This window comes from Camponotus floridanus, unplaced genomic scaffold (assembly GCF_003227725.1).
Source record: "Camponotus floridanus strain SB8 unplaced genomic scaffold, Cflo_v7.5 scaffold29, whole genome shotgun sequence".
Lineage (NCBI taxonomy): Eukaryota > Metazoa > Arthropoda > Insecta > Hymenoptera > Formicidae > Camponotus > Camponotus floridanus.
The window spans coordinates 1,133,669-1,149,945 of record NW_020229425.1 but is presented as its reverse complement, the minus strand read 5'-3'; the positions used below and the strand labels follow the sequence as shown (position 1 = coordinate 1,149,945).

Below are 16,277 nucleotides of genomic sequence, written 5' to 3'. Positions count from 1 at the left end.
AACGTACATGATCCCTCTTCAAAAAGAAGAGTAAATAAAAGAGCAAAGGAATAAAAGAGCAAAAGAAATATTTTCGACGGTAAGAATTTAGAAATTGCAATGGATAAATTTTTACTCGACAACAATTTTACGTAAAAGCGTAGTTTTATCATTTAGCTATAATGTTTTAAAAGAGACAGCCTGACAAGCATATACTTCACGTTGAATACTAAATTGCACATTGAATAATAAATGAGCTGGAATGTCTGCGTTGTGACAATATAGCAAGCCGATCATCCGGTTATGGCCATCAGTTAAAACCATTATCTCCACAATGGCAATTGAACAATGGAAGGAGGATATTGCATACGCAATGACGCCTGTTAAATTGTTTACATGGCCTATTGGCGTATGGCCACTTCAAGTTTATAACATATATTCCTTGTTACGTTGTATTGTTAGCACTTGTTTCGCGGTGAGTATCTTTCTCTAGATAGAACTAGAAGATTATTGACATAGTCGCGATCACTCGGAGACAACACGGAATATTATCTAAGTTGATATTGCATCTTTCTGGAAAAAACTTCGGTATAATGATAAGCATATCAAGATTTTATATTTTGAATTTTGAATAACCCATATGATGGAACACTTTTGTCAGTTGTAGTAACACTTTAAATGAGTAAATTGTAAGTCGCGTTAAAAAATTTTAACAGTAAAAAGTATTTTTTTATGTTTTGTGATTCGTGTGTATTTTTTTTAAGTTTCGTGATTTGTGTGTATTTTTTCTTAAACTGTAACTACTTTTACTTAAATCTAAATCTAAAAATATTATATGATCCTTATCACAAAATGTCATAAAAATCATTCTTTTCTTGTTACTACATTACTTATTCCATGATTCTATTTTATGATTTCATGATCATAACGATAGTATATAAAACAAAATAATTATAAAATAATTATTTATTGTTAGATTCTGAATATTATTAAATTTTTTTATATAATATTTTTTATATAATATTTTTATATAATATTTATATATTATTAAATCTTTTTGATGTGTTATAAAAATTTTTAAAAAGTATTTACTTCTAAATTATGGAAAATAATAAAAATTAAAAATAATTTTCTTCTAAAAAGTATTGTCTAAAAATAATAAAATAAAACTAAATATAAAATAAATATTATTATAACTATCTAAATACATAGAAGTTATTCAATTTATGAGGATTTGTAATTTTAAAGAATATTTATTATAAAGTCCATTTTACATTTTTTTATAGAAATATTATATATAATCTTCTTCTCATGATATTAAAGGCATTTCATTTTTGTTAAAAGAAATCTTTAGTTTTTTAAGATAAATTTAATTTTTGTATGAATGTATGTATAATGTACCTACATATATGTTATTGTATAATTAAATAAAATTCTGCATGCCTATAATTATGGTTACATAGAAATTTATTTGGCTGCGTAATCGTAATTATTGCTGCGCAGAATATTATTTAATTACACATGATTATACATACAATGATATATTATGGAATAATTATATATGTTTAAATGTAATTGTGGATATGATAATCTTTTTCCGCGTATAATTATATAGTTACAGAGAAATTTATATATTTGTTTGCGTAATTATAATAATGACTGAACAGAAAAAGATTATATACATACGTAATTATACAAGGTATCTCACTTCCATGCAATATACTTTAATAGTGTATTCTAGAAATAAAATAGTCAACAATTCTATAATATAAAAATGATGAGACTAAAGTAGTTTTTGAGTTAAAAGCGATTAAAGTTTACCAGATATCGCGTAGAAATCACGCCTAAGGTCCGTATCTACATTTACACCTTACCGATTTGTCATTTTATTGATTTTTCATGTCAGATAATATTGATGTTTACACACGTAATTTTATTTTTTATTTATAATGATAATAGTTTAATTTCTACAAATATTTTTTTGATTAAAAAGAATGTCATTTTTCAAATGTGCGAAAATATTAGGTTTTATAGTTTTGTTTAAATGTAATAATTAAACATTTATTTAAATTTTTATTTAAAAAAGAATTAAATGTTTTCTATGTATTATTTATAATTTGTTAATATTAATTAATTATAACGTATGGCGTACATAATAAATGCATATGAATCGACAAAATAAAATCAGCTGTGCAGTAAAAATCAATATCACCTGACATAAAAAAATCAATAACAGATGACCCAGATCGGTAAGCATAAAAGTAGTTACAGACCTGAGCGCGCGAATTCTACGTGGCATTATTGTCAAGCTTTCATCGCTTATAAATCAAAAATTATTGCAGCATCAACATTTTCGTATTAGAATTTTTGACTCTATTTTATCTGTAAAATTTGTTATTAAAGTATTGGAAATTGTGACATCCTCTATATAAGTGTACATAATTATTATACAACATATAATTATATATAAATTAGAAGAAATTATTTTTCTTTTTTTGCTGCACTATTCTACAATATTTTTTATCTTTAATTACTTTATTATTTTTCTCTTTTACACTATTCTGTGAAACTTTTATAATTTCACACATATGCACACATCCACATATGATTTTGTTTTTTAAAGCATACTAAAGCGAATAAGTATATATGCGCGATATAAACTTGAGGGTCAAAATCGTTTTGCTTCTATGCGTGCAAACATATCTACGTGAGACAGAAAATTGAAGAATAACTAAAATTGAAAACGAAAAGTGTCATAAGTTTCGTTACACAAACATTATTTTAATAATATACAGGGTCTACCAAAAGTGTGGAAACCCCTAAATATCTCGGAAAATATACGTTTTACAGAAAAGTGTTTCCAACAAAAGTTGTAGGGTTTAAGAAGATCTATATACTGATTCTATCAGTTTGACCTTGGATGGCGTCGTCAAGGTCAGGTCAAGGTCACATTGACTTTTTTAAATGACACCCCCTACATTTGATTGCATATTCTTATAGCTTAATTCAAGAGCTTTCCAAAACACTATAATAATGTTCATTTTTATTAAGTACTTTGCGAGTTATGAGGGTTGAAATAATTTCTTAATTTTACATAAACCATAAAATATCTAGTAAACCATTCATTTTTCGATTATCTTACCTTCATACTTTTATGTACAAATTAATGAAGGAATCAATTGGTGTAAAGAAAACATACAGTTGTTTTTAAGAAAAAATATGTAATTTGCAATTACAATTCCATATTTTTTCTTAAAAACAACTGTATGTTTTCTTTACACCAATTGATTCCTTTCATTATTTGTACATAAAAGTATGAAGGTAAGATAATCGAAAAATGAATGGTTTACTAGATATTTTATGGTTTATGTAAAATTAAGAAATTATTTCAACCCTCATAACTCGCAAAGTACTTAATAAAAATAAACATTATTATAGTGTTTTGGAAAGCTCTTGAATTAAGCTATAAGAATATGCAATCAAATGTAGGGGGTGTCATTTAAAAAAGTCAATGTGACCTTGACCTGACCTTGACGACGCCATCCAAGGTCAAACTGATAGAATCAGTATATAGATCTTCTTAAACCCTACAACTTTTGTTGGAAACACTTTTCTGTAAAACGTATATTTTCCGAGATATTTAGGGGTTTCCACACTTTTGGTAGACCCATATTAATGTATATATATTGACATATGTAACATTTTGCATTTATAAATTAATCTTAAAAGAAACATTTTTTTATACCGTCTTTTATAGAATTAAAAAAAAAGAGAAAAATTGAGAGAAATTGAAAAAAAAGAAGCATGAGAGTGAGAAAGTAGCATCTTAATAAAATATTTATTAATAAAAATTTATTGAGTTAGGAGTGAAATATATTTTTACTGAGCACGAAATATTATATGTGGGGAAATGTATCAACAGAGCCTAGTTGTGATCTTGCCGGCTATGGAGATATGTATGGGCTGCACTGACGTAACGCAAAGCATAGATTGTCTGATGGTAATCTGTTGCGGATTGCTCGGTGTACTAAAGTTGATATGGTTCCGCATTTATGCAAATAGTTTAATTGTCAATTACAACTCTGCTTTAAATGATTATCTAACGATTGACGACACAAACGAGCGCAAGATTATGCGAAAACATGCTTTTATGGGAAGGATTCTTTGCTCTTGCTTAATGAGTCTTGCTTATTTACCTAATCTAGTAGCTGGAATAGCTCCCATTTTAGTTTATGATAATCAGATTAATATAACAAACGAAAGTATAGCACTAGATTATGCTATGCCATCAAAATGCGCTCTGGAATTTTTTCATTTTCCAGCGAGTATGTTTAAAATCTCCTGTCTACTCGAAATTGTTGTAATGCTGACGGGGGCTACAGCTAATATTGGTAATATGTAATTAATATTTATCTATTTTTTATGAATATTTTATATCTTATTTAAAGTATTATTAAGAAATAAGAATATTTTAATGAAAAGTTTCCTAGATAGCACATAGATATCTTTTGGAAATTCATAGAATATGCAAAATAATCGATAGGACTGATATCTTAGAGACATCCAATAATTATTCAATAAACATTTGTAAGGCATTATATTAAATAACTTATATAAAAGAGATAATAATCACATATATTAAATTTTAATAAAATAAATTTGTAAATTTATAATGCTATCTTAAAACGTTTTACATAAATATTTTAAATCATCTTGGATACATTCTGGATGCTCATGAGAATGTTTTTTGTACTATCTGGATTATTTTATATATATAAAGATTTTTATTAATCTTATTTATATTATATTAACTATCATCGATTATAGAAAATATTGCAAAGGCGCAGAAGTTTCATGGCAATTTATTCCATTAAGATAATTCAAGATCATGCATTAAAATCAACTAATCTTTTCGATCAGGTATATTAAAATAAATGAAAAAATTTTGTTTATTAAACAAAATTAAATGATAGAAATGGAAATAATTACTTATGAAAATAATTACACATGACTTAACAAATTTCGTTACAACGTTTAAAAAAAATTTAAATTTTTAAAAAAACTTTTGCACCTTATGCAAAGAATTATGATATATATATATATATATATATATATATATATATATATATATACAGGATGTCTGATGTAAGATGTACCGACAAAAATATACAAGTAAATCTCATTAAACTAAATTAAAAAGTCCTATCCCATTTTTTAAACAACCACATAAAATTTCGAGATATTAATTAAAGAAGATCGACCAATGAGCGCATTATCCGCGTAAAATGTACGCTGTAGGCGTACCAGCGGCTTTCGTTGCATGGCAACAAAAAGACAAAAAGCGGAGTAATTTTTGTCATATAATAACATAGTAAAAAAGGTACTTCGACTTTTATTTTTTGCCATGCACTCATCGTCTAGAGCGTACATCTTATGCTCTAGCCACGCGGACCGTGCATTCATTAATTGATCTTCTAATCTAGTTAATATCTCAAAATTTTTTTTATATGCTTGTTTACAAATCGGTATAGGACTTTTTAATTCAATTTAACAAGATCTGTTTGTATATTTTCGGTGGGACACCTTATGTTAAATATTATATATATATATATATATATATATATATATATATATGTATATATATATATATATATATATATATAACATAAAAGGAATATTCTTTGTGTTAATTATTTTGCGATACATATCTTTTAATTATATATTTAATTACAATAGAATATATAATAAGTACAAATGTGTATTTTATTGTAATACGACAATTCGGTGCATCGATGCATTTTCTAAAGGTAACGACGTATTGTTTCTCACCATTACATTGCATGTTTGCGGTCAAGTAAACATTTTGAGGAGCCATTTCATCAACTTCGATGTTACAAGTCCGCGAATATTCGATCGTTTCAGTGCGTTAATTCAAAGACATCAAGAACTGATAAGGCTGGCCAGAGAACTTTCCGATCTGATGAGTTTTGTATTGCTAATAGAACTATTCCTCATCAGCATATTATTATGTATAATGGGTAAATATCATGATACTTATAAAGTTCAGCGAAATATGTAAATTATATATTTAAAAAGAAAAATTTTCATTTCAATCAACATATTATTTTCAGGATTTCAGATCATCATCATGTTGAAGGTTAATGATATGGTTATGGTAGGAAAGAGTTTAATGGCACTGAGTGCCTTCCTGATACAACTCTCGTTATATAGTTTTATCGGGAATTACCTGAAAACTGAAATGGAGGAGATAGGACTCTCTATTTATCAAAGTGCATGGTACAGTTTTCCTACAAAATTAGCAAGAAACATAATCTTTATTCTTATGCAGACAAAATCTCCAGTCGCGTTGCAGGCAGGAAATTTCGTCGTAGTCAATCTATCAACTTATGTGAGCATTTTAAAAACCTCATTTTCGTATTTGTCTGTACTCCGCATAATGCTCGAAGAGTAAAATAAAGAATATTTAAAAGACATCTGGAAAGTGCAAATATATTATACTTTCGAAATAGTACAAAGTAATAATTTTAAATAAATAGAAATTAAATAGAAATACATTAAAACATGTTTATTGAAATGCCACATTAATAAACCAATGTCACATAAATTAATCTGTTTGTTCCAAACTAATTTTCCCTATAAATAATATAAACATATTAAAATTACTATTCATATACTATTATATTGATTGTAAATAGATATTTTCAGACATGTAATGTTACCTGTCGCGTAATTTTCTATAAGTTTTTAGTTTTATTGCTATATTAAATAATAAAACCAATACTTATTAGCTAACATTTTTATCTTTGAACAAATTGAATTTATTCTACTTATTGTTGGCCAAACCAATATCGAAATAAAGTACTGTGCAAGCAATGTGCGTGTACAGGTAAGCTAAAGGCACATGATCCTCAGCAAAAAAAAAATTTGCTCGGTGGTAACAATTTAGAAATTGTATCATATAAATTTTTACTCGACAACAATTTTATGTAAGAGTGTCGTTATTTGCATAATGTTTGTTGAAAAAAAGGCAGACTGATAAGCATGCATGCTTTTCATGTTAAATAATAAATGAGTGGGAACATACATCTGCTCATATTATGACGATATAACAAATGGATCATTGGCTATTGACATCAGTTAAAGTCATTATATCGGCAATGACAAATAATCGATGGAAAGACGATATCGCATACGCGATGACCCCTTTGAAATTGATTACATGGCCTATTGGCGTATGGCCACTTCAAGTTTATGATATTTATTCGCTGTTGCGTTGTGGCTTTGGCACTTGTTGTGCGGTAAGTATCTTTTAAATTTAAAGATCATTGAAACTTTTGCGATCGTTCGAGAAGGCAACAAAGAATTTTCTACATCAAAATTTTCTATTGCAACGCTTTGAATAAAACTTCGGCGTAAAAATTTTATATATTCAATTCTTGGTAATGTATAAGATGAAATATTTTTATTAGCTATGTGTGTGTCTCATATTAGAAAAATTGTAAATTAGTAGGATTTTATTAAAGCCTTGATAATTTTTAAAAATAAAAAATTTCTCTTTTAAGCTTTATGTGTACTTTTTGTATATTTTTTCTTAATCATGTGTAAAATTGATACAATATTTTTGAAGAAACATTACGGAAAGTATACTCTACTTATTTCATGATTCTATCATAACGTATGAATAACACTGGTTAACACTCAAATTTTTTCCTGACATTTAACATGTATTATAGGTTATATCTAAGGCACTGATTACGAAAAAAATACTAGTTTAGTTATATCAGCTCTACTTTTTTTATTTATAAGATATTAATTCTGAAATAGGTTTTCGATATTTTTAAAAGATGTATTCGCCACAAATATAACAAAAAATATCTGGATTATGTAAACAACTCTCCGAGTCGAAGACATATCGAAAATTTTAAAAAATAATAATTTTGAGTCGAGTAAAACTCAAAAAAACTGCACGTGATGTCTAAAGGGGGTAGTCTAAAAATATTAAAAAACAAGAGCTGTTAAAAAAAACTATTGTCGTACTCGAAATCAGCACACTTAAATAAACCCAAAACTGCAAAATTATAAGAGGAAAAAGTTAAAATTATTTTTTTTGTTGACCAGTGTAATAAAGTAAATAAACATTTACAAAATATCACTTAAATTTTGAATAACATTAAATTTTGTTATATTCTGTGTTTCATATTTTGAAGCAGAAAAATAATGTTGTAGATACGTTATTATAGTAAAATAAATTCTTACATTATTTCAATATTCAAATTAATATAAAATTATATAAATAGCAAAATATATGATAATAAATATAATATTTAACATTTACAATTTTACCTTTATAAACGTCCTAGAAAAAAAATCACTTCTTTTATGTCGTATTTCATAGAGCAAAAAAGAGAAAGAAATTGAAAAAGATAGAGCAAGAATGGGAGAAATAGGGAGAAAGAAAAAAAGAGAAAAAGAAATAAAGCGAGAATGGGAGAAAAATTGAGAATGTGAAAATAGTATTGGCCGTTTGTTAAATAAATAGAATATTTACTCGTAAAAATTCATTGAGTTAAGAATGAGACATGTTCTTTTGTAAATATCATATATGAAGAAATCAACAGATCTTAGTTGTGATCTTGTCTTCCATGGAGATATACATGGGTTGTACTGACGTAGAGCAGAATATAGACTGTCTGATGATAATCTGTTGCGGATTGCTTGGTGTGCTGAAGACAACATGGTTCCGCATTTATCCAAATAGTTTAATTACCAATTACGATTCTGCTCTGAATGATTATCTGACAATTGAGGACACAAAGGAGCGCGACATTATGAAAAAACATGCCTTTGTAGGAAGGTTTCTTTGCTGTTCATTGCTTGGCATTTCTTACTTTAATTGTCTAATATATGGGATAGTTCCTATTTTGGATTACGACATGAATAATCAAATTAACATAACAAATGAAGATATGACATTGGAGTACGCTATACCATCAAGATGCGCTTTGGAATATTTTAATTTTCCAATGAGCATGCATAAAATCTCCTGTCTTGTCGAAACTGTTATAATAATACTATCAACTACAACTAATCTTGGTAATATTTACTTAATAAGTTTAATAAGTATTTTTTATTTTATCCAGTATTACTTATACAGAAAATAATACCTTTTTTTATTGAAGAGTTTTAAATAGATAAATAAAAGGTTTTAAATAAATAAAGATTTTTATTCATTTTATTAATATTATTCATTTTTTAATTGACAATAAGCAATATTGCAAAAGCGCGGAAATTTGAGTGATTTTATGGTAAATTTTTAAAATTAAGATGGTCTAAGATCATTTAATTTTCCTAACTCAATATATTAGATCAGATGTCAGAATTTATTTTTATTAAACATAAATAATGTAAGTGAAAATAAAATACATAATAGTTTCAACATGCCTTATTCTACTATTTGCTTAAAAAAATTTTAAATTTCAGAACGTTTGCACCTTATGTAAAATGCATAATGCATTATATTTTATATATTATTTGCAATATTATTTTCTAGATTTTATGATACATATTGTTTGATTACAAAAAATTGTAATTTAAGCACGATAGAATAATAAGTAATGTTTCGTTTATCAATAATAATTAGTCAGTGCATTATTTTATTTTTTAAAGGTAACGACATATTGTTCCTCAATATTATATTGCATGTTTGCGGTCAAGTAAATATTCTGAGAGTCCATTTCATCAACTTTGATGTCACAAGTCCATGCATCTATAATCGTTTCAATGCGCTAATTCGAAGACATCGTTACTTGATAGCACTGGTTAAGGAACTTGCCGATCTAATCAGTTTTATATTACTGATAGAACTGTTTATTATCAGTGTATTATTATGTATAATGGGTGAATATTATGTATGATTTACTTGTGGTTCAGCAAAATATGTGAATTATAAATTCATGCAAAAATTTTAGCAATCAAATATTCATTTTTCAGGATTTCAGTTTATCTTCGCATTGAAAGTCAAAAATATCGCAATGGTAGGAAAGAGTTTAATAGCACTGAGTCTCTTTTTGTCACAACTATCGCTGTATAGTTTTATCGGGAATTATCTGAAAACTGAAATGGAAGAAATAGGATTCTCTATTTATCAAAGTGCTTGGTACAGTTTTCCTAAAAAATTAGCAAGAAACGTAATCTTTATTCTTATGCAAACAAAATCTCCAGTCGCGTTACAGGCTGGAAATTTTATCGCAGTTAATTTGTCAACTTATGTGAGTATTTTAAAAACCTCTTTTTCATATTTGTCTGTACTTCGTATAATGCTCGAAGTGTGAAATATAAAATGCGAAATGTAAAAGAAATCTATGAAAACTGTAAATATTTGGTATGTTCGAAATAATACGAAATAAATGCTTTCAAAATAAGAATACACGAAGAAATGTTCATTCGAATATTTATTAAAATGCCACATTAATAAACTAATTACCCATAGTAATTTGTTTGCATTAAATCATGTTGTTCTGTACTATGGGTAAAAAATTAATTACCCATAGTAGTTTGTTTGTGTTAAATCAATTTGTTCTGATATATCGATAATATGCATGCATTCTTAAAATTACTAACGCATTATTATATTTAAACATAACATTTAACATTATTTTTTAACATGTAGAATTACTTACCCATTATCATTAATTAATTAATTAATTCATTCATTCATTATTAATTAATTTTGATTTTCTGTAGAATAAAGAAAAACAATCATATTTGCTACATATTTTCATTTTTGGACAGATTGAATTAATATTACTTAGCTGAAACAATCGAGAAATCGAGATGATAAATACAATACAGTCGATGCGTACATAGTGCGAACGAAACATGCATAGTTATCTTTAACACTTCACAGAATAAAAGAAAAAGTTTTTTATCGAATGACGACTTAGAAAGCATAGTCATGTGTGTTCTTATTTCAGCAATACAATTTTACGTAAAAGCATAATACTCTATATTTTGTTGTAATGCGTTAAGAGCATAAAAGGCAGACTGATAAATGGGTATACGTCTCAGACTGAATAAAAAATGAAGCAAAATAGCTTCCTTCTATCGAGCATATTTAGATTATTAGCGTCAGTTATAGTCATTACCTCGACTCGATGGCAAGCGAACGATGGAAGGATGATATCGCATACGCGATGACTCCCTTCAAATTGTTAACGTGGCCCATCGGTGTCTGGCCTCTTCAAGTTTATAACATTTATTCGCTTATAAGATGCGTTTTAGCCACTTGTTGCATGGTACACATCTTTTGAATATTGTTCCAACGATTTCCATCGCGCATAATTGCATTTTAGGGGATAGATAGAGAACTTTTTACGATGTCATGAAGACACTATAAACAAAAAATTTTATTCTCGCGATGATAACGTCAAATGTTCAAATTTCTGGATCGGGAGCATTCACATCGTCAAATGCTTTTTCTTCAATAATGACAACGTATCGGATGGGTTGTAAATGGATATATATATAGTCGTAAGCTGTTGGGAATTAATTAACAAAAATGATTCTTTATTTTTTCTTCATGTCTAGCATGTGTATATTATTTTACTTCATGATTCTTTTATTAATGATTAATGTCGTAATATGATATTTCTTTTGACAATATATCATATAAAAAATAAATTAGATGAAAAATACAAAATGATGTGCAAATTTTTATTAATATCAATTTATATTCACTATTAATATCAATTTCTTAATTAATTATGTAATTCTTAAAATCTAATTCTTCAAGTTAAATCCTCTAATTATCTAATTTAATTTTATATTTTAATGCAAAAGAATTTATTATATCTATAAATTTTATTATTTATACTGTAACATTTTATCTCTTTTTATTTATACTTATATTCAAATTATATGCTTTAAAATTTAAAACATAATTATCTAATTTTTTATTTAATCTCTAATTCTAATAATTTCTTCTACATTATAATAAATGGTAAACACAGAAACATTAGCAGTTAAAAAAAAGATTATTATTTAGAATTAAATATTAATATTTGAGAAAATCTAACAATCTGGAATTGGGGAATATTTTTTTAGACATAAAAAAGCTTTTCAATAAAAAAATATATCGTTTACGCATATATCAACAGAGCATAATAGTGACTTTACCCACCATGGAGATTCACATGGGCTGTACCGATGCAGGGCAAAACATTGACAGCATCATGTTGATCTTCTGCGGTATACTAGGAGTGCTGAAAACAGTATGTTTCCGCATTTATGCGGAAAATTTAACTAACAATTACGGATCAGCCCGGAATGATTATTTGACAATTAGAAATACGGAGCATCGTGCCATCATGCGAAGACACGCCTTTATGGGAAGGCTTCTATCCTGTTTTATGGTGTGCTTCTCTTACTTTAGCGTGACGGTATATTCGCTAATTCCTCTTCTGGGTGATGACGAAGACAACCAGATGAACGTAACGGACGAGGACATTGTACTTGAATATCCGATGCCATCAAGATGCGCATTGGAATATTTCAGTGTCCCGGAGAGCTTATATAAAATTATCTGTCTCTTTGAATTTATCGTGCTAATACTTACGTGTACTTGTAATCTCGGTAACATCTGTTTATTGCTTTATTTGTTTTTCTTTATCTATCCTTCCACTCTTCTCATATTATATAACGTTTATTTACGAGAATATATGTCAAAATTCTTAATATATATCAAAATTCTTAAATAATTACAATTAACAAATTAAATAATTACAATTACAATTAACAAATAATATTTTTCTATTATTTTATTTAATGCGATTTATTTGCTTGTTGTGTGGTCAAATATTATTTATAATATGGAATATACAATAAAAGAATGTACAATAAAATATATTCATAAAAGTAAAAAATGAGATTTTTCATTTGTAAAAAATGAGATTAGATGCATGTATAATTAATATAAAATGAAATATATAATTTTATAATTATAACAACAATATAAAAATAATATAAAAATTAAATATCCAAATTAAATATCAAAATTTACACATAAAAATTATATAAAAATCTATTTCTTATAAAACTAATATAAAAAAAATATGTGAGAATATCATATTCTTTTTATCAGTTATGAGATAGTATATATATATATATATATATATATATATATATATATAATCTGTACATATATATATATATATGTATGTATGTATATAATCTGCACATTTCTCAATATTTTTTTTTAATTTAAGGTAACGATTCTCTCTTTCTGAATATTACATTACACGTTTGTGGTCAAGTAAAAATTTTAAAGGCCAGTTTCATCGATTTTGATGTTTCAAGTTCGCAAGTCTACGATCGTTTTAACGCTTTAATTAAAAGAATGAGCTATCTTATAGACATGGCTAAAGAATTAGCCAATGCCATCAGTTTTGTTTTATTGATGCAATTATTTCTTAGCAGTATCTTGTTATGTATAATGGGTGAATATTTCATACTATTTAGATTTTATAATAGATTTATAAAACATATAAAAAATTATGTAATAAAGAGAGAGAGAGAGATTCACATATCAAATATTTATTAAATGCAAATACTCTGTTTCAGGCTTTCAATTTATTTTAGCGTTTAAAATGAACGATATCGTCATGATGGGGAAAAGCTTAACAGTATTGTGCACTTTTCTGACGCAACTTACAGTGTATAGTTTTGTCGGAGATTACCTGAAATCTCAAATGGAAGAAGTTGGACTTTTTATTTATCAAAGCGTTTGGTACGATCTTCCTGGAAAATTGTCGAAAAATTTAATCTTTATCATCATGCGGGCACAGTCTCCCGTCAAGCTGCAAGCTGGAAATTTTATCGTGGTAAACCTGGCAACATATATGAGCATCCTGAAAACCTCCATGTCGTACTTATCTGTACTCCGCGTAATGGTAGAAACTTGAGATATAAAATAATACGTTTCGTGAAAAGAAATCTTACAAATTACAAATCGACGTTTGGAAAGTACGTTCAAAAATATAGGAGTCTACAGTAGTAAAAATTTACTCCAATTTGGTTTCAATAAAACAACTAATCATAATCATTATGCGACTATCCATTCGTGCCAAACCACACTGAGAAAAATAATCATAATATAAAGAAAAATAACCATAATATGAAAAGGTAATGAACGGATATTATCCGATTATTAACTGATTATTTTAATCGGATATCTGATCGGAAAGTTTCGAATTTTGAATTTTCTGATCAGATGTCCGATCGATTGATATTTTCTGATTGGATATCTGATCAATGTCTTTTTTTCCGATTAAAGTGATCGGTTAATAATCGGATAATATCCGTTCGTTACCTTTTCACCGGTTATTTTTCTCAATGCATCAATTTCTTCTCATGTAATATCAAAACTATGTGTACACTTAAAAAAAACATGATGTCTTTGTTGCAGTCACATAAAATGATTTCTGATGAAATCTGTATCAGCCTTTTTGTAAGAAATGTTTTATTTTCATTTTCGTGTCCATTCTCTTATACTTTTATATAAATAACAATTTATTTTGACCAAAACTACCGTTAGATTGTGATTATAACATATCACTGTACTTTGTTACTAGTATATAAATATATCGATAATTGTCATTTACTCCAATTTTAATGATTTCTGCACAACATCGATGTCACTTTATTTATAACACTCAATAAAATCCAAAAATGTATTCCAAATAAATGCACCGGAAATCGCACTTGCCTATAAACAAACATTTCCAATTCTTATATTAACACAGTTGTTTTAATCTGTCAACAATTTACAAATTTTTTCACTGCTACGATGCACATTCGTTGCCATACTGCTCGGTCTCCTCTCTACTGCAACGCCACTACGTTTACGACTACGGGAAAATGGATAGTAATACAACAATGTATAGACACACATTATCCCTATTTCACATTTATCCTATTATCATTTGAGAAGTCGTTTAAAACTAATAAAATATGAACTTCGTGGAAGCAACACATTTTATCCCGCGGTTGATTATCCAATGATAAAGATGATATTCACAAATTGAACATAAAATTTGCAAGATCGAACCTTCACTTATAACGATCAGGCAGAGTAGTTTTGTGAATTGTCCGTTCAGTCCATGCAGCTACTATAATGTCTTCGCGTGTTCTTTGGAACGATGATATTGCGTATGTCTTCTCTACTCATAGAGCCCTCATGAAAATAGTCGGTATATGGCCGCTGCAAAAGAAGACGAGGTTCACGATCATGCAACGAAGTTTAGCAATATTTATGAAGGTATGTTAGCAGCAGAAGAAAAGAATTATATAAATGTGTTGCGGCAAGTAAATATGATAATACTCAATTTTGCAAGAATTTACATATCTAAAAGAATTATAAAATATTTTTATGAATAGCTTTTGAATTTTTTAAAATGTATATTTATTTACAATATAATATTTATATCATTTGTAATCAGATAAATAAAACAAAATCTTCAATATTCAACAAAATCTTTTGTTTTGTTAATTTGAGATTATCTATTATGGAATATTCAGATATTATAAGACATTTCATAAATGCAGTTTATTGTTTTTGTCTACTCACTTATTGTATACGTTAACTGTACTTCCTAAGGAAATTTTAAGGAATTATTATTAGTTGATGATATTCAGCTTCTTATTTATGGAACTCACTGGGAATCATCGAGATGCCAGTACAAGCATAGAAACTATATTATACTTTGCATGCACAATGATTTTAACATTGAAAAATTTCTGCATTATTGCCAATCAAAGAAAGCTTGCCAGAAATATTGATGGTGCTATCAGCGATTGGTTGTCCGCAAAGAATGATGAAGAATCTTATAAGATTATGAAGGAATATGCATTTAAATCCAAAATGTTTACTTCGGTGATACTATACTCTGGTTTCATATGCACTGCACTTTATATATTTGCTGTCATATTCATAAATGTGAAACAAAGATTTTTTCAAGACACATATATATCAGGTAATATATATATTCGTGTGTATACACATTTGTTAAATATTATTATTATAAATAAAAAAGTGGTTTTCAAGATATTAACTCACGAATAATGATAATTATAAATATGCTTTTTTTCTTGTCCATAATTTATATAAAATATTTCATCCTAGGAAGCGTGTTATTACTGTTTCGATAAATTTTTTTCTAGAATTATTAAGAATAAATCTGTTTCACATTATTATATATTATTTTATTATGCTATTACATTGA

General features: G+C 27.2%; 2 protein-coding genes across 4 annotated transcripts; both read left to right on the top strand.

The window, feature by feature from the left end:
• The first annotated feature begins 303 nt into the window (after positions 1-303).
• LOC105251726 (putative odorant receptor 71a) lies at positions 304-11,026 on the top strand. Of its 3 annotated transcripts, XM_025409918.1 has the most exons (5): positions 304-454; positions 3,902-4,370; positions 5,787-6,017; positions 9,991-10,268; positions 10,792-11,026. In XM_025409918.1, the coding sequence occupies exons 1-5, from the start codon at positions 314-316 to the stop codon at positions 10,813-10,815; spliced, it is 1,143 nt and encodes a 380-aa protein (XP_025265703.1). In that variant the 5' UTR covers positions 304-313; the 3' UTR covers positions 10,816-11,026. The 3 variants fall into 3 exon arrangements, with proteins under 3 accessions (XP_025265703.1, XP_011257010.2, XP_025265702.1); XM_011258708.3 differs by lacking the exons at positions 9,991-10,268; positions 10,792-11,026 and adding an exon at positions 6,111-6,473; XM_025409917.1 differs by lacking the exons at positions 304-454; positions 3,902-4,370; positions 5,787-6,017; positions 10,792-11,026 and adding exons at positions 7,159-7,298; positions 8,619-9,093; positions 9,667-9,897 and having other exon boundaries at positions 9,991-10,385.
• A 124-nt stretch (positions 11,027-11,150) lies between these two features.
• On the top strand, positions 11,151-14,149 carry LOC109610031 (odorant receptor 9a-like). The gene is made up of 4 exons (XM_020027695.2): positions 11,151-11,294; positions 12,156-12,630; positions 13,263-13,493; positions 13,618-14,149. The coding sequence occupies exons 1-4, from the start codon at positions 11,154-11,156 to the stop codon at positions 13,956-13,958; spliced, it is 1,188 nt and encodes a 395-aa protein (XP_019883254.1). The 5' UTR covers positions 11,151-11,153; the 3' UTR covers positions 13,959-14,149.
• Positions 14,150-16,277: the final 2,128 nt, after the last annotated feature.